The sequence below is a fragment of the Engystomops pustulosus genome, chromosome 4 (assembly GCF_040894005.1).
Source record: "Engystomops pustulosus chromosome 4, aEngPut4.maternal, whole genome shotgun sequence".
NCBI lineage: Eukaryota > Metazoa > Chordata > Amphibia > Anura > Leptodactylidae > Engystomops > Engystomops pustulosus.
In genome coordinates this window covers 179277208-179302067 of record NC_092414.1, presented here as the reverse complement: position 1 = coordinate 179302067, position 24860 = coordinate 179277208, and the positions used below count along the sequence as shown (strand labels likewise).

At 42.0% G+C, this 24860-nt stretch overlaps 1 protein-coding gene across 4 annotated transcripts; it reads left to right on the top strand.

The window, feature by feature from the left end:
* Positions 1 to 543: 543 nt before the first annotated feature.
* Positions 544 to 23568, top strand: WDR76 (WD repeat domain 76). Of its 4 annotated transcripts, XM_072148783.1 has the most exons (18): positions 1879 to 2018; positions 2517 to 2796; positions 4255 to 4497; positions 5065 to 5235; positions 5943 to 6116; positions 7185 to 7260; positions 7345 to 7475; positions 7613 to 7702; positions 8218 to 8267; positions 9819 to 9936; positions 11543 to 11647; positions 11736 to 11776; positions 12394 to 12544; positions 14308 to 14460; positions 15670 to 15887; positions 20620 to 20775; positions 21625 to 21681; positions 22901 to 23568. In XM_072148783.1, the coding sequence occupies exons 2-18, from the start codon at positions 2587 to 2589 to the stop codon at positions 23142 to 23144; spliced, it is 2388 nt and encodes a 795-aa protein (XP_072004884.1). In that variant the 5' UTR covers positions 1879 to 2018; positions 2517 to 2586; the 3' UTR covers positions 23145 to 23568. The 4 variants fall into 4 exon arrangements, with proteins under 4 accessions (XP_072004883.1, XP_072004884.1, XP_072004885.1 ...); XM_072148782.1 differs by lacking the exon at positions 1879 to 2018 and adding an exon at positions 544 to 589 and having other exon boundaries at positions 7185 to 7475; XM_072148784.1 differs by having other exon boundaries at positions 7185 to 7475; positions 15670 to 15794.
* The last annotated feature ends 1292 nt before the right edge of the window (positions 23569 to 24860 follow it).

Here is a 24860-nt window from a genome sequence, read left to right as displayed (position 1 = left end):
ATCTTTAAGGCTTACTTTTTGTGTAAAATGAGCCTCAGGGCCACAGAACCCCTTTCTGGCTCTGTTGACTGCTTAATATTCATGCCTTCCTTCTTTGCTTATGCATCCTCCCCTCCCCTGCAAGAGAGCCAGTGACAACCCACTGAGCCAGAAGGTGCTTTTGGCTCATATTTATAAAGCAAATCTACCATTTCATTTCATACAAAAACATCTTGTTTAATCTATGATTTGAGTGGTTTTGCTGAAAACACGATTATAACATTCAGGACCTTGGGAAAGCTGGATTGCTTCAGCCTGCCATTGATAAACACATTACACTGAGCTTTCTAAACAGTCCAGACTGGACTAATACACAGCAGCTGGGGGATGGTGCAGTGATTGATTACTTCTGCCTTCAGGCACAACCCAGTGATTACATCATTCTCTGGTGCAGTGCATACTTAAAGTAAGAGGAGAAGCCCTGGAGCCAGGCACAGAAGTGACCTAATTATCATAATTTTATAATTGTTTTTTTTTTTCAGTAAAACCACTCAGGTCAGGGGTTAGCCAAGATATGATCCTGCATCAGTGTAGCTACAGCAGTCTCAAGGTATGTTTGCTTCATAATGCATCACATCAAATGGTAGGTTTCCTTTAAAAGTCTTTTTACACGAAAAATAAGCTGTTAACTAAATGAAGAACAGATCCTGTTTCACAAACTGATTCCCAACTGTAAGTTTCAATAATTTTACATCTCCTCAGTAGTGTAGGGAACTGGTTTAGCTAAGAGGCTTTTGACTTGGGTCAGGAAATAAGAGTTCTTCTCTACACTTTACATGAAGACATGAAACAGTGCTTCTGGAATAGATCTACTGGTTTAGCTCTAATCCTGCATCATGTCATTAGGCCTGGTGTTGAGGGGCTGACATACACTAAAGCAGTGATGGCGAACCTATGGCACGGGTGCCAGAGGCGGCACTCAGAGCCCTTTCTGTTGGCACCTCGGCCAGCACACCAGACAGGACTCATAGATTCTTCCTGCAGTTCCAAGCAACTTAAAAGATGCTGCTTTCAGTCATATTTTGATACCTCCATCGCTACTTGGGACTGTGGGAAGAGGGAGAATGAGTAGACAGGGCTGAATTACCTTTGGAGGACCTCCTGCTGGCCCCATGATTCTCTGTGTACAGAGGGCCACTGGAAAGTAGTTAAAATAATGTAAATTTTCCATATTTATACTGTGTTGCTGTCCTCAGGAGGCCAATATGATTCAAAGTTGTTGAAGAACAGGGAACAATAAGTTACTGCTTTAATTTTTGGTTGGCACCTCGCGATAAATAAGGGGGGTTTTGGGTTGCTTTTTGGGCACTCGGCCACTAAAAGGTTCCCCATCACTGCACTAAAGCAAAAAGAAGCGTGAACTTTCTATATCCCATCCTGGAAAACCTATTTGCCCATTACCCAACATTAGTTTAGTGACTTTAGTGAGAAGCTGCGCCATACTGTGCATCACCCTTCACTCAGTAAATGCCAGGGAGACGGCTACAAATTTTTTAATAAAATAAAGCAAAATGTGTTGGCTCAGTCTATAAACAATGTGCTATTCCAACTCCACATACATTATCAAAAATGATTTTGAATCATTTATTTATTTTTCCGAGTTTTTCAAGGGCTAAAGTTGAGGACAAAATTGAGCGTTCTGACCGCTCCAAAACCGTCCCGACTATGAGGTTTTAGAAGGACAAGCTATCAGAGGCAGGAAAGAGGATCATACATTTGTGTTGAATGTGAAAAATAATAGCGTGAAAAATCGCACAACAAACACCGCTGCGATGAAATGACATGTAGTAATGTATATAAACTTTAACTACGACTCTGTGACTAAGCCCCGCCCTCGTACTGGTAAAGCAGCCTCTGGCTTCTTACTGGCGAACGTCACTTCCGCTCTGGGGAAATGACGTCATTACCTGGGCGGGAGTCCGCTGCTTGTCGGGGTTCACTCCTTTGCTGTGTGCGTGAGGTGTTCGGCTCTTTTTCGGGTAAGTGTCCCGTGTAGTGTTATATACAGAGCTCGCTGTACAGTGCTGTATATACAGTGACAGACTGGACTTCTCAATGGAGCATGTAAAACCTCTGTTATTTCCCCTGAAAATATAGGATAATTAAACAAATGGGCGTTACCATTAGGGGATGGGCGGTCCTTACCCATGTCGGTAGCACAAGGGGAACGGTGACACCTACTTGTCAACATACATTTAATAGGGAAAATTTTCAGAACTGTCTGAGGTAAAACTGTTCAAGTTGCCCAGAGAAACCAATCAGAGCTCAGCTTTCATTTTAAAAACAGCTGTGGGAAAATGAAAGCTGAGCTCTTATTGGTTGCAATGGGAAGGTTTGGCACAAGACCTCTATTCGCCCCATATTTCACTTGTCTTCCTAGCCAGGGCTATTGTAATTGTATTGGCATCTTAAAGACATCCATACAGTTGATTATTAAAAGACATTTTCGTAACTAATACAGTGTTTTTGTTTCCCAGGATCTGAAGGTGACAGAACCTCCTCATCCTTCATATTTCTTCAGTACATCATCCCGGGCCTGATAAGATAATGTCTCATCGCAGGAAGCAACCCTTAGAGCAGTATCACAAACAGGAAGAGGCCACGGCCAAGAAGAAGCGCTCGTCCCTAGTGTCAGACTGTCTCATGAAAGCTCCGATTGTTCTGCTCAATGACTTTCAGTTGGAACTTGTCCATCAGAGTAAAAAACCGAAAGAAAAGAATCCTGGGATAGGAGAACACTCTCATCAGAAGAAACAGGTTGGAGCAGTTTTTTTTTTTTGCAGAACTGTCAATATTCTCATAGTAAGGGTTCTTCCCACCATTCGCGGCCAGATATCAGTCCTCATTGATGCCTATGGTGCCTGGTCCCTGTGCAGTCAGCACACTTTGTCTTACTGCACCATGACCGCGTATGTAGGATATGTCCTCTATTTCACGGTGTTACGGCACCGGCACTGCGCATAGCTATGGAGAGGGGAGCACTGCTCATCCCTCCTTTGGTCGGGCAAGCACAAGTTTGTGTGAATGTACCCTAAGGCTATTTACTATGAGAGCACACAGAGGAGGAGTGAGCACTGCTCTATCTTTTCTCCATGCACAATGCGATGCCACCCATTTGTGTGGCACCGTACCGCCACTAGGTGCTATATAGTCATCTATGGGGACGTATATTCGCCGCCGGGTATAAATCCCCACAATATCAGTGTAAATGGGGCCTTAGGGCTCATTCACAAATTTATATAATTGGCAGATTTTGGTTTACTCCTTGTATTATAAACATTCTTACCTCAAGATATCTAAGGAGGCTATAGAAAGGGTTATTCTTCCCTTATCCATAATTGGCTAAAATGAGAATACTTGCTGTTAAATTGTGGTCTGGGTCAAACAATGGTGGCTGAACATTGGGTCACTGCTGTGGGTTTGGACCCTGATGAGCTCTATCCTAAATATTGGGGCCGCCTGCAGCCGTTTCGATGTTCAAACTGTGTTCTAAGCGGACACAATGCTCATCTTATTTCTTTGTTCTAATTATAGATCAGAAGGGAACCTGTCACCAGGAAAGTCATCTTTATCTGGCGACTGGTTCCAATGGCCTATGCTATGTTGATTTTAAAAATGCTTTTGTCAGCATTCTGATTCAATTATGTACTTTATAACCATATAATTCTACAAAACTGCCATTGGCAGGCTGAATATCCCATATCCGGACAGAACAATATATACAATAAAACGTCACTTTTATTTTTCAATTTTAAGAGATTGTTCGTAAAAAATAGAAGAAACTGCTTAGTGCCCAGGGAGATGTGTGTTAAAAACACAGTAAAAGTGTATCTGAAGTTATTGTCAGCTATCCTTGATGTAAATTATGGGGCTTTAGACTATGTAAGCCTATAGTGTGGATAGAAGTATCAAACCACATCTAAGCAACAGGGTTGGAGCCACTATGCAAGTGATATCTCCAAAGTGTTATTGTATATATTGTTTGTCTGGATATGGGATATTCAGCCTGGTAGTTTTGTAGAAATATATAGAGAACCCCCTGCTGAGACAGTGGGTCCATTTTTGTGTAAAAGAAAAAAAAATATATAACCATATAATTCACATTACCTCGTTCCCTACCAGCAATGTGTGGCGAGTCCCTGGGGGAAGGGCCAAGTGCAGCCTGTGTTTGCCTGTGTCATAAAGATTCTTATTCTGATTTCACTCACTAAACAGGGACCTAAAACAGATGGTGACTTCTCTGCACCTCCTCTTGCACAAAATGAACTTTCTGAGCTGAACATCACAAGTAAAAAGCGCCAGCAGCAGGTGACTATAGAGTCCACAAGCTGCACATCACCGACAAAGGAATGTTTAAAGATTCCTGTAGTCAAACTGTACCGCTTGGATACTCAGCCTGAAACTTGGGAACGAGGATCCATGAGTGACTCGGACAGAGAGCAACATCATCTCCACCAGGTATTAGGTGATTCTGTGTGTGGGACAAAATGGGGGCTTCATAAGGCTTTTATATTTGAATGACACTACAGGAATTGTGAGCAGCAGTGCAAGAGAGATAACATGACACTGTCTGTCACCATAGTTTACGGGAAGGTGTTCTACATGTGATGGGATCTGCTCTACTGGTAACCTTGAGCAAAATTCTATTCTTTATTTTTACAAGTATTACAGGTAGTCAGTCCCCGGGCTACGTAGAGGATAGGTTCTGTAGGTTTGTTTTAAGTTGAGTTTGTATGTAAGTTGGAACTGTATATTTTATAATTGTAACCCCAGCCAGAAATCTTTTTGGCCTCTGTGACAATTGGATTTCAAAAATGTTGGATTGTCATAAGAACCAAGATTAACAATACACCTGTGATAACTGTTACAGCTGATCATTGTAGCCTGGGGCTAAAATAGAGTAAATGACCAAAATCCAGAAGTCTGTTTGTAACTATGGGTCGTCTGTAAGTTGGGTGTTCTTAAGTAGGGGACTGCCTGTATTTTGATAAAAAATGCTTACCTTTTGACCCTCTTTTCATAAAGGAGCTTCAGATGACAGACCAGCAGGAAGGTCCACATACGAGAAATTCACCCACATCCCATACAGCGCTCTGTAGGAGTAAGCAGCCGGTGGTTAAGTTATCCCGCTTGAAAAATACACCGCTTCAAGACAAGCAAATGAGGAAACCCAATAGTGTTGAAGATTCAGATCAGGTATGGGTCTTGCACTATATACAATTCTGTTGCTGTAACCTGAAGGCTAATAACAATAACCTATGTACGTTATTTATTTTTGTCAGTCAGTTTACAGAAATATCAAACATGTAATCGTTTTTGTAAAGATAAATTTATATATAATAGGATTTTACTCTTTTGGCCACATGAGATCTGTAACTTGAGTTTGTGAGGGGTAATTGAACACTTTCCATATTGGCTACAGATTTTTGTTACACGTCCAGAGAAGGTGTAAATGTTGCAGATGTTTTTAGTGTAACTTTATGTGGTATGAATTACTAAACCTGCAACAAAACGAACACGTGTTTCATGTGGATAATCTACTTGTCATTCCATACGGAAAATATACATCACATTCATTACTTTGTACACTTTACTCTCATTTTTGGCATTTGATTAAAGTCTGTTGTCCACAAGAAAGTTTATTCCTAGAAACTTGCTCCGTGCACTTGTGGGATTGACCAGAATGGCTGAACTGAATTCGGCATTTCTGTTTAATTCAGTGATTCAAGGTTCAGTCTGGAAAGTTCTGCAAATGCACAGAGCATGTTTCTAGTCCCAAATTACCTTGTAGATATCAGGATTGTAAATTGACTTTTCCATATCCAATGTATTTATTGCCTAGCAGTTATCCACTTTGTTCCCTTTTGACCTTCTTCTCTTGAAATTATACTTTTATGATGAAGGAGCTTCAGAAGAAAGACCAGCGGGAAGACCCATGTGTGAACAATTCAGACACATCCCATAAAGCCATGTGTAGGGGGAAGCAGCCAGTGGTTAAGTTATTCCGCTGTAAAAATGCCCAGCTCCAAGAAGAAGAGCGAATGAGTAAACCCGACAGTGATCAAACTACGCATCAGGTATATAACTATGAATCATGATTTCATTCCTGCACTGCTATTCTGTGGGGAAGCAGGGACTCTTTGTATCATGTATCACTATAATTCTCCTGTCCTCTGTACTGTAGTTCATCCATGAAATACACCCGCCAACCAACCAACCTCTGTGATTCACATCTTGACCACGATTGTATGAAAGCCCATAACGATATTTTTATATTTGGCTATTTTTACACAATAAAATGGTTTAATCAACTTTTTAGATTTTTACGTGTAATAAAAAAGGTGATTTTGTAATAAAGAGATGGATATACAGGCAGTTCCCCCCCTGTGCCAGGGAGACCAAATGTCACTGTGGGTTGGCAAATGTCACTAGCTTGCTCAACCCCAATATCTCTGGATACAGCTTGGATATATGACAGTGTATGGCACACAGCTGTATTCAACGCATATTTTAAATGTTCCTGGAGGTTTCTATGGTTTGTACAGGAGAAAATAGGGCATGCGCTATGTGTGTGTGTGTGTGTATATATTAGTGCAATATGGCCATTTAAATGAAAGGCCGCAATGGCTAATTGTACTGAATGCTGTGCTGTACGGTATAGTACATGACCATTTTAATACATTTGTGTGAAAGGGGCCTTCTCTGCGTGACATGGACAAGATCGTACCAGCCGGTAAGTATAGAAGAGAGCCTGTACACCAACACTCACAACCTTGGCCTATGAACAGGGAAATTAATTTACATGAAGCTAATACGAAATTGTATTTTCTGTAATGTGGTAGATGCAGATTATATTTGTGGTTTAGTTGGGAGGTAGTAGACAAGCTTTGTCCAGAGTTTGAAAAAACATGACTGCTTTCTTCCAAAAACAGCATCACACCTGACCATGGTCTCAGCTGGTATTGCAATTCAGCTTAGGAGGGGAATGGAGCAGAGTTGTAATACTGGCACAAACCATGGTCAGGAGTGGAGCTGTTTTTTTTTTGGGAGGGGGCCCATATTCTTCAACCTAGGGTGAACTCCTTTTAAAGTATAAAAATAATACTGATTGAAAGTTACTTCTAACCATATTATTATATGAACAGGTAGCAAGCTGCAGCCAGACTCCTGACAGAACACATCTGTCTCCGGTACAAGAATCAGAGTCTACACTGAAGAGTGGTAAGCACAAAGACCAACTGGAAAGGGACACACTGTCGGCCTGCTGGAAGCAACCCATAGTTCGTCTTATTCGCTTAAATGTAGAACCCAGAAATCGATCAGAAAAGCAAGTCATGAACAAAGAGAGTTCTGAGCATCTCGGGGATCATTTACAACCTGCAAGTCCACAAGAGGACCCCTCCGATGACTCTGACAGTGACCAGTTTGATGAGAAGGTACACAAGGGGTAGACCCCTCCATCCGCCAGTGACACAGCTATGTGTATGGAAAAAGCCTTTAAACTAAATTCCAGAAGAGGACTACAAGTAAAAAAAAAAAACAAGCTGTGAAATTTCTTTTTTGCCTTTTTCAGGATCTTGAATTGTTTTCTGAATATGAGCTTGAAAGGCGAAGGAATATAAAAAAGAATGAAAAGTTTCTAAAGTCCCTGAAGTTACTTGATGTATGTTGTGGTTTCTTCTTCTTCTTCTTTTTTTTGAAATATATAGTATTGCTATTGTTTGTTCTAAATGTTTGGTGGTGTGTAAAGAGATATACATAAAACTGTAGTGACCGAGATCTCTTGTGATTGAGAATAAGGAAGCTTTGTCTCCATACCGGAATGGTGAGCATTCTACAACACCATTACATGGTGGATTAGTTACCAGATGTGATCTGACCCTGCAAAGACAAGAAATGGGGCTTTTTGGGAACTATACAAAATGTCACAAGCAAAATACGACTGAGAATTTGGCTGTGTTGCTGCCCCCCAGCTTATAAGCCCTTACTTCACACCACTGTATGTAATAGACACATATATATTCCTTGCTCTGTGTCTCAGGCTGTCAGTGTGTGACACAGCCACAGAAAACAAACCCTAATTGTAACCGCATGATAGAGCTGTAGATCACATGCTCCTACACTAAGGGGATGATATAGTCTTAACATGTTCTATTGATATGTCATAATGTTTTACAGATTGCATCAAGTCTTTCTCGCCCACATAAAAGTAGGCCGTTAGGCAAAAGGTAAAGTCCAAAACTTTGGGGATGGGTAGGAGGGTAACTATATGTGCCCAAGTAATTTTGTACTCTGACAGAATTTCTTAGCGGGATTCTGGTAATAAGCAGTTACTGTAATTGAGAAGGATAGATGTAGACATTAAAAGAGAAACCCACCACCACCCAAACATTACACACTTTAGGACTTATTCACACAGACCTGTATGTTGCACCTCCTCTAGAAAAAAAATGCATCTGGTTGCAGTCCGTGTTGTATCAACATCCATTTTGGCAAAAAAAAAAAAAAGAAGGGTTGTAGAAATAAGGAGGCATACCTGGTTCCCCAGCATCATATGAAGAAAAAAAAATACTGTATTTTTTGGACATATAAGACGCTACTTACTATAGGACACATCCCAGATTTAGGCTTCCAAAAAAAGGAAAAATATATTTTACACCAATTAAAATATCCCTGTTGGTCGCACTAAAGCACAGCACACACAGCTCTGCAGCATCCATACAGTTACACACAAGCACACAACACTTGTCCTGTAGGACACCTGGGAGAGGGGAGAGCAGTGCAGAGGCTCTCCTCTCTGGGAGATCAGGGCATCACCTGATCTCTGTTTCAGCGGTCAGGAGGGTCTGGCAGCGCTGGATCCTCCTGACCTTTCCTCTATAATACGCAGCCACGTTTAGCAAGATTTTTTTCTTGCTAAAAACTGCGTCTTATAGTCCAAAAAATACGGTAACTTTCACATGTCATCTTGTTTCAGTTTTTTTTTTCTTTTATGGACCCATTGACTTCTATGGAAGCCTATGGCCTGCAATTAAGGAAATAGCACATGCTTTTCCTTGCCGAAAAAACAAAACGGACATGTGAATAACCTCATTGAAATAAAGGGAAACATGACTTATCTGTGATGACTGGTAGGAGGAGCACAACACCCACAAATACAAGTGTAAAGATTGTTATGCAGATTACTTTGAAATTCCTAAATTGAATTGGGGATAACCCTTTAAAGGGGATGTCCACTTTCAGCAGATAATTCATATTATGTGTATAAAGAAGAGTTATACAATTCTCCCATATACTTTCTGTATCAATTCCTCTGAGTTTTCTACATCTCTGCTTGCTGCCCTACGGTAGAAAGCTTCTATGTTTATTTCCAGTGGGCAGAAATTTGACCATTGATAATAACTACTTGTGCACCTTTATGTCCATGACCATGGAGAGATTTAAGAAGTAAACAATGAAGCTTACTATAGCAGGACAGCAAGCAGAGATGTGGAAAAAAATGAGAAATTTTCCAATATACAACCTATAACTTCTCACTACACAAACGATATCATTTACTTTCTAAAAGTGAACAACTTTTTAGGATCAAAAATTGACCTTGTTCTTTGCAATGGTTGAATTTTACACAAGGATCCTCAGCAAAAACAGGTGACATATTCATAATCCTTCAGAATTCTGTAGCGGGAATACAAAATTTATTTTAATTGGCTGGTGACAGATAATTCTTAGCTTCTTTGACAAGACATTTAAAACATTTTTCCCCCCCAACGTTTTACAAGAGTGAAGCCACCAAGTGACATGACTAGGCGCCGGTCCATGAGGCTGCAGGGGATCGTCGTGCCTTCACCTCCAATTGTGAAAGTTACAACAGCAGCTGCTAATCCAGTAATAATAAGAGTAAGTAAAGATCCTCACATTACTATGTGCACACGTGGTATAGTCGGGTCAAACTTACTATGGGCTCCAGGTGGTCATTGTACTAGTATTACCTGTGTCCCATCACTGCTGGCCTCTGTTGGTCAGCACCGCTCACTTACTGCATATGCATCCAGGCTACTTGCAGATTTTATAGTAGGTGCACACTGAGCCTCTGTATACCAAGAGGTGGACAATGATGGGTGGTGCTGCACTGGACTGGAGGTACCAACCGAGGTAAGTATTGCTACTTTACTGTAAGATCACCCTGAGCCTATAGTGCAAAAAAATGGATGGAACCAGACATCCCCTTTAAGGTTTATGCATCGGAAAATGACCGGGTCAGACTTCCCAGCTATTTTTGAAAAGTCCATAAACACATATATCTAGCGATCTGCTTCCTCTCTTAACATGTGATGTCCCTTCTATTGATAGGTTGTAAGAAATGGGAGCTGGTTCTATTACTTAATTTCAGCGTATCATTTGGATATGCCATTAGCCCACCATGACTGCACATGTATAGACAATATGAAAAAGGCTCTCTTTATATATCTATATATTCTGAATCATGGCACCTAGAAATACAGTTCTGGTGTCATTTTAAAGAGAATTGTTCCTGGGTGCTATGGAGATGTTCTCTGTTACACCTGCCGTCAGAAATGTGATGTTGTATATAAACATCTAACTTTGGATATCTCCAGTTCTGTGGAACCTAAAAGCACAATCCAATGGTGTTAAAATATTCCCTTTTAGCAGGACAGAAGATAAAGCTGTGTGACTTTGGAATCTGTCAGCTGGAGGCAGAATGGAGCATGAGCTGCAGGGAGACACAGCTGATAGTTTGCAGAAGTACATGCACCCTCGGCATCTGTAGCTGAACCTGGGAAGGGCGATAGAATGAACCTGTACATGTTTTACAATATTTTGGTAAAGGGTTATTAATCTTTGCTGGTATAATAAAAACACAGAAAACTGAAAAATACCTCACCCCGTGTGGAGAGCTGGATGGCTGGAGCAGAGACTTTGTCTTGGGCTACATTCACACTACAGTATGGGGGACGTATATACGGCCGATATACGTCACCCATAGACAGCAATGGGCGCATGGACCTGTCCTATCTTTACGCGTAATACAGCGCCTTGCGCCGTGTATCCCTATGGAGAGGGGCGGGGGTGAGCAGGGCTCTCCCCCTCCTCCTCTCCCCGCGCGCTCCCGTGTGCCCGCCGTGCTACGGTACGGCGGGCACCAGTCGTGTGAATCCAGCCTTACACCACGGTACCAAGTAAAGAAGCCCCTCGCAGAACTGCAGAAGCTGTGCTGGACACTCAGGTTCCTTAGTTATTAATTGGATATAGTAGTCGGTCTTGCAGATTGCGGCATTACCTGACCTACCTTTAGCGCTCATTTATTTGCCATAGACATTACATAGAAGAACAGGGGTTACTCCTCCGCAGTGTAGTGTGAGGTGTGATGTGATGTGCCAACCATCATTTATCCAGAAACAAATCTAACAAATGAGCTTTGGATCATTTCTCCTTATGAAAACCTCCCAATCTTCCTGATGTGCAATGTCTGTGTTATTTACAGGCACAGATTCCTCCAGGTCCTATCAAGATGATTCCTACAAATTCTGCGGATGATCATTCTTGGGAATCTTTTCAGAAGACGTGGAGAAGCATCAGCAAGGACACGGTACATATATAATAATATGATTTCCAATATGGCTCCTCTGTGTAATTTACCCCAATCATGACTTTTATCTCTTTCCTCTTTATTTTAGTTTCCTAAACCTACAAGTTTGACATGTACAGATCTGACAAGGTGGGAATAGTTTGTCCTTTGCATAGAATTCTTTGTTATATTGTACATTAGACACCTAAATGCAGACGGCGCTGTGATCATGTACTTTATAAGGGAAAGCAGAAGAGTTAGATTTTTATTGGGAAGGGGACAGGGCTGGTTTTAGACAAAGTGCGGCCCAAAATTAAACTATTTTATGAGCAGTCACAGTCAGTAAGAAGTTCCTTTATCCCTGCACATTAATAACACTTTGTAGCTACACACAGTAGTAGGAATATGGTGCTGTAGGAGAATGTTATAGGACAGTGATGGCAAACCTTTTAGACACAGAGTGCCCAAACTACAACCAAAACCTACGTTTATGTCGCAAGAGGGCCAAGATGATAATTTAAGCAGTGACCTATAGATCCCAACTGTATCATAAGTCTTAATTGTATTGAAGTTCTGAGGTTCAAAAGTCCACATGCAGGGGGCTCTTGGCAAATGCCCAGTTTACGGCCCCCTAACATCGGCCCTGCAATGGGATATTACTTTCTATATATACAGCCGTTCCCCCTATGCCTTACTTACAGACGGCTCCAAGTTACTGACGGGCCTCGTGGATTGATGTCTTATAACTTCAGCTTTTTATATTTCAGCTATAAAAACCGCCTGAAATCCTTGACAATGGAGGAAAGGGCTTTTACCCATGTAGTTCCTGGCGCTCTATCTGTAGCATTTCATCCATCAAATACACAAACCATTGTGGCAGCTGGAGGCAAACTTGGTCATATTGGGTTGTGGGATGTGGCAAGTATCATTACCTTTTTTAATTTTTAATGTTGGCACTCCTTTTGTGTGATTATAGTAGTAAACCCCAGTAAGAGGAATAGTGTCTGTCAATTTTCAGTTTCCACTATTGATATTCACATTACAGACACAAATTATATGTGTATTTTGTTCTTAAAGGGAACCTGTCACCAGGAATGTCATTTTTATCTGGTGTCCGGTTCCAATAGCCTATGCTATACTGAGTTTATTTTGAATAATACCTTATTTTGAATAATTTCAGTAGTTTATAATAGTTTGATTCACATAACCTGGCTCCCTGCCAGCATTGTGTGGTGACTCCTGGTGGAGGGGGCAGTCCTCACGTGTTCTTCCTCTACTACATACCATCCCCCACCTTCTCCTGCCTGCAAAATGCACATGACAGGAAGTGGGGAGGGGTGAGGAAGTTGCATGACTTTGGAGAACACTGAGACCAGTACAGACAGGCTGCTAGTGATGTCCGGCTCTTCTTAATGAGCTGGCTCAGCTCACTAAAAAGAGTCAGCTCATGTGGCTCCCCAGAGACTTCCTATAAAATGTATAATTTTATAGGTCCAGTGGTTCACCCCTCACTACACCACTTTTAATCCAATTTTTATTGGGTTAAAGGCATGTAGTTACCCAATTGGAGGCGGGGCTAAGTAAGCCATCGGCTCACTGCAGGGAGTTGACTCTTGGTGATTGGACACTACGCTACAGGTTGCAGCTATCTTCCCTCTTGGACTTGCCAGCTAGGTAATATGAAATAAACTATTATAAAGTACTGAAATCATACAGAATGCTGACAAAGGCATTTTATTTTTAAATCGGCATAGCATAGGCCATTAGAACCTGTCACCAGCTAAAAGTCATGTTCCTGTTGACAGGTTCTCGTCAACTGGTTCCAGAACACGCATTGTAGATTTACAGCCAGCAGTTTGAGCCCATACAGGGGGGATAGAAGGTAATCTTCTTATATTTGTTACCCACTGCCTCCTTCTTCTAAAATCAGCTTTTAAAATTATGCTAAGGAGTCTAGAAGGGTCTGGGGTTGTTAGAAGAGCTCCTCTATGCTTTAGCTTCACAGGCTGTTAGATTGTCTAACCCTCCCCCTGCTTGGACTTATGAGAAAATGGATTTTGATGCTTGATCACCTCTTGATCTGAATTAAAGTGTAAATATATATATATAAAAAAATATATATACATATATATATATATATAGACAGATAGATAGATAGATATAGCCCAAAAATGTGTTCTCCGTTCCAGGCACATCCAGTTCTGTTTTAGGGTAACACTTAATATTCATATATTCATGAATACTATCATAAGGTCCTGGCAGGGTGATTGTTCATGGACAGATAAGATCACATGACCCTCCATCTGCAGACATCTTATGGACAGGAATGTCTGACTGATGAGGTAAAAGACAGGAGCAGAACTTTTAATCAATTTATACTGGTAAATTACCTACTGTCCTCCTCCCCTCCCCCCCTACTAACGCACACATTACAGAAGACAAGAGGTAAAGTGGCCAACCCCTTTAAGTGATTTGACATTACATAAATACACACACACACACACACACACACACACACACACACACACACACACACACACACACACACACACACACACACACACACACACACACACACACACACACACTAGATGTTCTTGGGGAAAGTTTCTGTCCTGTTTTATATGGTATGGTTGCAAATGGAAAAATATTCTCATTACTCTTCTTTTTTTTTTTTAAAGGAAAAAGGGTCTGCGGGAGTCTATGCATTTCCAGTGCATTCAATGAGAATCTGTTCTATTGCCTTCTCACCATCCAATGCTAATCATCTGCTGTCACTTGGTGCAGAAGGGACGATACAATGTGGAGACTTCTCTCACTCTGTCTTCTCTGAGGTATCTATCAAACGGATCCATGTTGTCTGTGTAACACCGCATAGAGGATAACTAGCTGATCAGTGAGGGTCTGATTTCTGGGAGAATGGGACCCTCGAGTCTCCAAAGAAAGAGGATCCTGTTCTCACTAATGGGTGGAGTGTGGGGGGAGTATCCCCCTACCGCTCTGTGCAATCTGTGGGAGCAGCCGGAGTTATACAAACTATGAATGGCGCGGCAGGACACATGCTCGTCCTGCTGCTACACGCGGTAGTAAAAACAGGATCTTTGTCCTACGAAGAGCAGAGTCCTGTCTGGTAGGCGTCCTAGCAGTCAGACCCTCACTGATCAGCTAGTTGTTCCCTATCTACAGGATATATACTTGATTTGTATGGTTTGTAAACCACTGCAAAATTTTATGGCTTTTTTATTTATTACTTTGGACAACCCCTTTAAGACCTTAAAGGGGTTAACCAGATATTGCGCCTTATTCCAGCCCGTTTTCAAAACTTGTATATTTTAATGTATTTTATACAGCACTCCATTTCTCCTGCATATCTAAGCAGTTCTGAAGCTGATTATTAAGTGTAAAAACACATCGAAATTCTTCCATTTTCACAAGTCAGAGCCCCCAGGAAGCCAGAGAACATGGGCCCCGTTTACACTAATGGGTGGGGCAGCAGGTCAATCCACTCAATAGTATAGAAGTGATATCCGAGCACTGTGCTCAGCAATTTACGTCATTCTCATGCATTTTAATGTTTTCACCCATTACTACAATTGAGATCCCTGTTCTCCGGATTGCTGGGACATCTGTTCTTATAATCTGTGAAGGTTTGAGCAGTTGTATCCGCTACGTTTTCCCCTACCATGTGGATAACTTGAAATTTGATACAATCCCTTGAAGGGAGATTTATCAGAAGGTAAAAGTGTTCGAGTTGCCCATAGAAACCAATCAGAGCTCAGCTTTATAAAATGAAAGCGCTGTGGGAAGATGAAAGCTGAGCTCTGATTGGTTGACATGGAACACTATAACAGTTTTACCTCAGACACTTCTTATGAATCTCCCCCATGGAGTATGTGCTTGTTTTCATGTGTATTGTAGGAAGTTTATTTACTGACGTGTTTTAATAAATGTGACCTGCATTTGTTATTTTAAGTAAAAATAAGTTCTGCAATGTTTTCCTGGTGGTGAATGTTACTTAGTAAAACGCTGTGTGTATCTCTCAGGTGTACCGGGAGGAGGACACTGAACCCTCTTCCTTTGACTTCCTGTCAGCTGACGGCTCTGTCCTGCTAGTTTGTCACAATACTTCACAGCTCTCGGTGGTGGATCGCAGGACACGGACAACTAGGTGTGACGCTCGAGCTCGTCTAGCTGCGCATTATCCCCATTGTGTTAGTGTGCATCCTCTCCAGAGACATTTCTGTGTAGTGGGAGGAAGGGGGTGAGTTTTGTCTTTTCTTCATTCGTGTATCTTTTGACTTGGATGCCAATTCCCCCCATGACATCATTGGAGGGTTCTGTTTGGGTGCCATGACAGCTGGGCTCCCAAAAACGTCATTCTGCAAGAAGCAGACTGTAATACAGAAGAAGTATATTCACAAAATACTGCTATACAGTTGTATATAGGGTATAGTGGTATATAGGGGCCCTGAAAAAAAATGTTTTAAAAATTATGTAAAAAATTAAAATTTCAGGTTTAATGTAATTAAAATCCTATTAATTAATAAGTCATCCCATCCCAAAAACGCATCTCCCAAGACTGAAGTATGTAATGGTTACGGTGATGCAAGTTTTTTTACATTTACCGTATATACTCGAGTATAAGCCGACCCGAGTATAAGCCGAGACCCCTAATTTTACCACCAAAAACTGGGAAAAACTACTGACTCGAGTATAAGCCGAGGGTGGGAAATGCATTGGTCAAACCCCCCCAGTAGTATACAGCCTGCCAGCCCCCAGAAGAATACAGCAGCCCCTAGTAGTATACAGCAGCACCCAGTAGTATACAGCAGCCCCCAGTAGTATACAGCAAGCCCCTAGTAGTATACAGCAGCCCCCATGTAGTATACAGCAAGCCCCTAGTAGTATACAGCAGCCCCCATGTAGTATACAGCAAGCCCCTAGTAGTATACAGCAAGCCCCTAGTAGTATACAGCAGCCCCTAGTAGTATACAGCAGCCCCCATGTAGTATACAGCAGCCTCTAGTAGTATACAGCCTGCCCCTAGTAGTATACAGCCTGTCCCTAGTAGTATACAGCCTGTCCCTAGTAGTATACAGCAAGCCCCTAGTAGTATACAGCAGCCCCCCTGTAGTATACAGCAGCCCCCCTGTAGTATACAGCCTGTCCCTAGTAGTATACAGCAGCCTCTAGTAGTATACAGCCTGTCCCCAGTAGTATACAGCCTGCCCCTAGTAGTATACAGCCTGCCCCTAGTAGTATACAGCCTGTCCCTAGTAGTATACAGCAGCCCCTAGTGGTATACAGCAGCCCCTAGTAGTATACAGCCTGTCCCTAGTAGTATACAGCCTGTCCCTAGTAGTATACAGCCTGTCCCTAGTAGTATACAGCCTGCCCCTAGTAGTATACAGCCTGCCCCTAGTAGTATACAGCCTGTCCCTAGTAGTATACAGCCTGCCCCTAGTAGTATACAGCCTGCCCCTAGTAGTATACAGCCTGTCCCTAGTAGTATACAGCCTGCCCCTAGTAGTATACAGCCTGCCCCTAGTAGTATACAGCAGCCTCTAGTAGTATACAGCCTGTCCCCAGTAGTATACAGCCTGCCCCTAGTAGTATACAGCCTGCCCCTAGTAGTATACAGCCTGTCCCTAGTAGTATACAGCAGCCCCTAGTGGTATACAGCAGCCCCTAGTAGTATACAGCCTGTCCCTAGTAGTATACAGCCTGTCCCTAGTAGTATACAGCCTGTCCCTAGTAGTATACAGCCTGCCCCTAGTAGTATACAGCCTGCCCCTAGTAGTATACAGCCTGTCCCTAGTAGTATACAGCCTGCCCCTAGTAGTATACAGCCTGCCCCTAGTAGTATACAGCCTGTCCCTAGTAGTATACAGCCTGCCCCTAGTAGTATACAGCCTGTCCCCACGGCCCTTAAAAAAATAAACTTAAATACTCACCCTCCGATGTCAGCGCGGCTCCCCGATGTCGGCGCGGCTTACCGATGTCCCTGATGTCAGCGCGTCCCGTCTTCTTTCTTCTCCGCGGCTCCTCTTCACTCTTCTCGCGCCCATCTCTTCTTCTAGCAGGCGCATACTATGACGCGGCCGCTGCTGACGTCATAGTATGCGCATGCTAGAAGAAAACATGGCCGCATCGATGATAGAAGAAAGAAGAAAGAAGAGGAGCCGCGGAGAAGAAAGAAGACGGGACGCGCTGACATCGGGGACATCGGTAAGTCGCGCCAACATCGGAGGGTGAGTATTTAATTTTATTTTTTTAAGTGGGTAATTTTTTGGGGGTAATAGACTCGTGTATAAGCCAAGGGGACGTTTTTCAGCACATTTTTTGTGCTGAAAAACTCGGCTTATACACGAGTATATACGGTATGTTTTTTAAAGGTATTAAGACATAACTACAGTAAATAAATTTGGTTTCTCAGTAATTGATTAAGCACTAATTAAAAGAAGAAGGGGGAGGTGTCAGCTCAACCGCACATTGAAAGCCGTGAAAAAAAAAATCATTTTTTTTTCTTTTGACCATTAACCACCATATTGAATTATTTTCCAAGTACACGGCACAGAATATTAAGTGGGGTCAATGGAAATTACAATTTATCTTGCAGATAACAAACCCTCATGTAGTGTGTGTGTGTGTGTGTAAACAAAAAAAATTAAAAGGATAAGGCTTGTGGAAGGAGCAGAGTGAAAAAAGGAAACACAAAAAAAGGGAAAAGAAAGTTTTGCAGGGGTTAAAAACTGAGCATTTCTTTACCTTGTTTTTAATTGTCTTTTTCCGAAATCCATAAATTTTTATTTACTTTGCCCTCAGTTTTATTGGGAGTTGTTTTTTTTGCAAGACCAGTTGCGTTTTTTTTTTTTAATTGCACCATAGCAATCACTGAGCAAGGAGGGACAAAAAAAAAACCTTTTGATTCCATCTTTGTTTTTTAAGATGCAGCCGCAGCATATGTGTGCCTGTATCTCCTCATGCATTCTTCCTGTCCTGCACACTGTCCCCCTCCCTCCCCTGCCTGCTCAATGCACATGGCAGAAAGTGGAGAGGGGGAGGGAGCTGCACGAGTGCGGAGGAGAGGAGACTGACCACACGCTGCTGGCAGGGATCCAGGTAATAAAAAATAAACTATAGTAAACTACTGAAGTGCTTCACATTGCTGACAAAGGCATTATAACATCAGCATAGCATAGACTATTGGAACCTGCCACCAGCTATAAGTCACATTACTGGTGACAGGTTCCCTTTAAATAACATTTTACATTTGTTCTACACGGTGGCATAATTATGGTAACACCAAATATGTAAAAATTTGGGGTTTTTTTGTGTTGCTACTTTCTAATGACCATAACTTTTTTAATTTTTTGGTCCTTGTAATTATACATACCGTATATATATGTATATATAATATTGGAATCATTGATTGTCTTTTATTTTTATTTTTACACTGTTGGTGAAAGGAAAAATGTAATTCTTGCGGGTATTTTTTTTACTTTTTTTGCAATTTATGCCAAGCAAAAGTGAATCCATGTCCCTTGAGTAAGTTGTTACTTACCAACTTCCCGCACCAAACCTGGGTACCAGATTTTTTGCTCAGCTACACCCATTCATTCACCCGCACAGTTCAGCTACATCCATTCATTCGTCCGCACAGCTCAGCTACACCCATTCATTCGCCCGCACAGCTCGGCTACACCCATTCATTCATTCGCCCACACAGCTCGGCTACCTCCATTCATTCGCCCACACAGCGCGGCTACCTTCATTCTTTTGCCCGCACAGCTCGGCTACCTCCATTCATTCGCCCGCACATCTCGGCTGCCTCCATTCATTCGCCCGCACAGCTCGGCTACCTCCATTCATTCGCCCGCACAGCTCGACTACCTCCATTCATTCGCCCGCACAGCTCGGCTACACCCATTCATTCGCCCGCACAGCTCGGCTAAACCCATTCATTCGCCCGCACAGCTCGGCTACACCCATTCATTCGCCCCCCGCACAGCTCGGCTAAACCCATTCATTCGCCCCCCGCACAGCTCGGCTAAACCCATTCATTCGCCCCCCGCACAGCTCGGCTACACCCATTCATTCGCCCGCACAGCTCGGCTACACCCATTCATTCGCCCGCACAGCTCGGCTACACCCATTCATTCGCCCGCACAGCTCGGCTACACCCATTCATTCGCCCGCACAGCTCGGCTACACCCATTCATTCGCCCGCACAGCTCGGCTACACCCATTCATTCGCCCGCACAGCTCGGCTACACCCATTCATTCGCCCGCACAGTTCGGCTACACCCATTCATTCGCCCGCACAGCTCGGCTAAACCCATTCATTCGCCCGCACAGCTAGGCTACACCCATTCATTCGTCCGCACAGCTCGGCTACACCCATTCATTCGCCCGCACAGCTCGGCTACACCCATTCATTCGCCCGCACAGTTCGCTACAACCATTCATTCGCCCGCACAGCTCGGCTAAACCCATTCATTCGCCCGCACAGCTCGGCTACACCCATTCATTCGCCCGCACAGCTCGGCTACACCCATTCATTCATTCGCCCGCACAGCTCGGCTACACCCATTCATTCGCCCGCACAGCTCGGCTACACCCATTCATTCGCCCGCACAGCTCGGCTACCTCCTTTCATTCGCCCGCACAGCTCGGCTACCTCCATTCATTTCTCCATCTCTCCATTGGTCAGGAGGGTCTGGAAGTGATGTATCCACCTGACCTTTGGACTATAAGACCCAGGCTGTTCTTAGTAAGGCTTTTTCCTGCTAAAAAGTGCGTCTTTTAGTCTGGAAAAGTATCTGCAGCCAATAGGGAGCGACCAGAGAATGCACAAGGTTTCACATATGCAAAGACCCTGCCGCCCAACCAATAGGAAAGTGTTTTTTTTCTTTCTCATTAATGTTTTTCACCTTGTTCTTATATACGGGTTGTGTGTATATATATATATATATATTTTTTTTTTTTTACAGCGCTGCACTAATCTATGATGTCCGTAAGTTTAGCACGGAGAAGACCCTACCAGTAATGAGATTAAAGGGGACAAAAGGAAGATATATCAGGTCTGCTTACTTCTCCCCCGGCACAGGAAAGTGTGTGGCTACCTGCTCTAATGATAGACATTTGCGGTAAGAAGGAACATTGATTCTCGCTCTGAGTTGTGTGTTTTATGCTTTGCAGTGTTATGACTGCTTATGTACAATCTGTTTAGCTCCCAGTATGCTGGAGGGGTATAGCAGAGGAGCTAATACTCCTGACTTCAGTGTCCAGCTGCTGTACCAAAGTCTGTCACCCAATGAATTTTATAGGTTTAAAGGAGTATTATCATCTGGCATTAACATTTAATTTCATTCACCTGCCTTATATACATACATCAATTGGATATTATGTTACAAAAATTATATATACTTGTGTGAAGACATTTTCTCATAAATTAAGTCACATCGTCCCTTAGAAACTAGATTGTTGTCCTTGGAGACGACCACTGCTGCTGGAGGGATTTCACAAAGAAATAAATTGTTTCTGTATATAAAATGTCTAGGAGTTACTAGTTGTTACTGTAGTTGTCCTACAGCTGTCCTGTGGTAATGAATGCTGAATCAAGGTGCTCAGGCAGGACTCAATAGCGCATGTCTTAGCTGTCCTTGGATACGACCAGACCTCTCATTTCTGATTGATAACATGGATACATTTGTGAGAATTTTTCTTCACAGAGGTAGGTTTCTTTATAACATGCAATTGAAGAAATATATCTATATATGGCCGATGGATTTAATGAAATGTGAATGCCCAGACAAGACTATCCCTTTAAGTCACATAGTCCTATTACCATTGGTGTTAAGAAACCCCATTGTAGGCATAGCGGTGATGACGGTACAGTGGCTGCAGTCACTTCTTGTTCTTTTCCACCGTTCTTTTACTTGCTGGAGTGTTTTTATATATGTGATGCTGAAGTGTTGGTTTTGTTTCTCTATCAGGGTGTATGAAATGACAAACTTTGAGCAGAATGAGCTCAAGTCGCTCCGACGATTCAGGTAATGTAAGAGGACGGTGAAGGAATTTTTGCTCTGCTTTAGACTTGTTCTCCTTTCCTAATATTTAATCCAGTTCTGCTCTCTTTAGGTGGGGAAAATACAGAGAGTATTTTAGAGTCCACTGAAGTCCTACTGATCACTTCCCCTTTGGGAAAAACAACACAGGAGAATCTGAAATCAGGGTCTTAGCTTTAAAGGGAATTTATCAGCAGTTTTGACCATACATAGCTGCGAGGAGTGTTGGGTAGCAGCTCTTGAGATCTGTGGAATCATATCTTTTGAGTATGTAGTTGGTAGCAGCAGGACTGTGAAAAGTGACATTATAATCCAGCGCTAGCAAGGGCTCTGGGTGGGTCTATCAGCCTGAAGAGCTTTCTGCTATGAGTAGGAGCTGTATCAGGATTTTGTTTGGATACTTACAGCACTCAGTCACAGAGGAGCGGTTGTGGAACAGTTAATTGCAAAGAGCAGAAAGCTCTTCAGGCTGAAAGGCCCATCCAGAGCTGCAAACCTCCATTTAAAGTTAATTTCTCATAGTCCTGTAGCTACTTACTAAACACGCAAAAGTTACACAGCTCTGCAGGGCAGAGACTTAGAACTGTCTGCAGTTTATTATGGTCAAATCTGATAACTAATTCCCTTTAAAATTAGCACATGCTTGATCCTTCCTGGAAAAAACTTTATGCAGGACCCCAGACCCCCAGGATGGCTGTTGCCCGTGGTGCTGGGGATCCCTCCAGGGGCACAGTCTTGTTATGTAATCATAATTTCTATACAGGATGGTAGTCTTGTAGGCCTCACTCATTACTATAGATGACTAGGATGCTAGTCCTACTCTCTGCAATGTTCAGTCAGGGATGTATAGCTGTAGTGTGGCACACGTCTCTCATACTAATTATAGACACATTGGGGGAGATTTATCAGAAGGGTCTGAGGTAAAATGGTTCTAGCTGATCATGGAAACCAATCAGAGCTCATCTTTAATTTTATAAACTGCTGTGGGAAAATGAAAGCTGAGCTCTGATTGGTTGTTATGAGAAACTAGGAAAATTTTACCTCAGACCCTTCTGATAAATCTCCCCCCCTTTATATGAAAACCAATGTGGACAACAACTGGATACTAAAAGCTGTAGCCAGGACAATCCCTCCAGATCTGGTTTTACCTGAGTTTCCGGGTCCGGGATCTGTGTCGCCTCAGCAATCTGCTTTTCTTTTTCAGCAATGTAGCAAATTTCCATATACCACTTGTATGGGACCCGAAGCAAGAAAACTGCTTTGCTCAAAGTGTTGGAGCCAATAGCAGGATAGACATCATCCACCAGGACGGACAAGTGGTTCATTCGTTATCCAGTGATTATGTAAGTAGTCGGATGCTGAGCATTGCCTTCCATCCCACCAGGGACATGCTGCTTGTAGGAAGTAATGCTGGAAAGCTGCACGTGTGGAAGAAATGGGAAGACTAACTATATACCTCTGGTTTCTAATCTATTTATTATGAGGTGGAAATACTAGCCACAATGACTTCTGCAAATTTTAGGAATTTTTTTTTGTTTTGTTTTCGAGTTGAGTCAAATGAAATTGTGGAAGGGGCATCTTTATCATACACCAGCGCGCAGAGCTCCAGCATATGGTACTTTTGGACCACACAAATCTGTATTAGATTCATAAAGATTTGTGAAATTGCTTCATTTTTTTTATTGAACGAACAAAAAAACTGTACAAAACCTGAACATGCAAATGGATTCATTTTTTTTTTTCATTGTGATGGATTGTAGCAATGGAATTTCCAGCAGAGTTGGTTGCAGGGGACACACCGGGGACATTTTTAAGTTGTCCTTGTCTTTTTGTATATGTTTTGATCTGTAATAAACCATATATTTTCAGTGATTTCCTGTTCTCTGTATTTGATTCCCAATACTGCGGAGAGCTTTGTGAATCGTGCAGATCCTGAACCATCAGGTAATTTTTGGAGTTTGGGCGCTCGGCACATGGCGGAATTATAAGTGCAGCTCTAACTTGCAGAAGAGAAATTACAAAAAGTGAAAAAAAAAAAAATCAACTCTCGTTAGCAAGAACACGTTTAGCCCCCTCATATGCTAATCTACTCATGGGGGGCTTTTAAAGATATCTACATAGAAAGCACAGATAACCCTTTTTTTTCATAATACAGGCATTCCCCGGGTTACATACAAGACAGGGTCTGTAGGTTTGTTCTTAAGTTGAATTTGTATGTAAGTCAGAACTGTATATTTTATTATTGTAATCCCAGCCAGAACTTTTTTGGTCTCTGTGACAATTGGATTTAAAAATGTTGGGTTGTCATAAGAATCAATATTAACAATAAAGCTTCATTACAGACACCTGTGATAACTGTTACAGCTGAGCATTGTAGCCTAGGACTAAAGTACAATAAATTACCAATATCCAGAGGTCCGTTTGTAACTAGGGGTTGTATGTAAGTCGAGTGTTCTTAAGTAGGGGACCGCCTGTATCTCACTATACAGGCGCTATGTATAGATGATCTGTTCCTGTTATTGAACGGAACCAAAAGAAGATATCGTTATTAAGATATTTGTAGAAAGTAACGATAACTTGGGAATTTCTTTTACCCTTGAAAGCAGTCACACAGATATTGTTTTTTTTAGATTCAGCGACTTATCATGAGGAGGATGCTTTTGAAACTAAAACTCATTTAAAAAAAAGTTGATTCTAACAACTATCTAGAATATACAAGCTCCCACTACAAAAAATGGATCGACAATGTCCTTTACTTAAAATATCAAAGAATAAGGAAAAAATTGTACTAGCACTGATTCTTTCGATTAAAGAAACAAAACTATTGAAGGAACGTTTTACTGAAAAAGGCTATCCGAAATACCTACTCAAACGAGCTTACCACTAAGCCAGATAGAACAAATAAACGATAAACCTAATCTATACAAAACAAATTTCATCACCCGTTACAATACAGAATTTAAAGAAATAAAAAATATTATGCAAAAACATTGGCGCATACTGATACATACCTAAATAACTATCTGCCGAAACATCCAAAGATCACCTACAGAAAACCTCCCAGTATAAATAATTTTCTAGCTCCTAGTATATTGAGACAACACAAATCAACCACAAACAATAAAGAGAATGAATATTTAAAAAAATGTGGCAAAAAAAAAAAA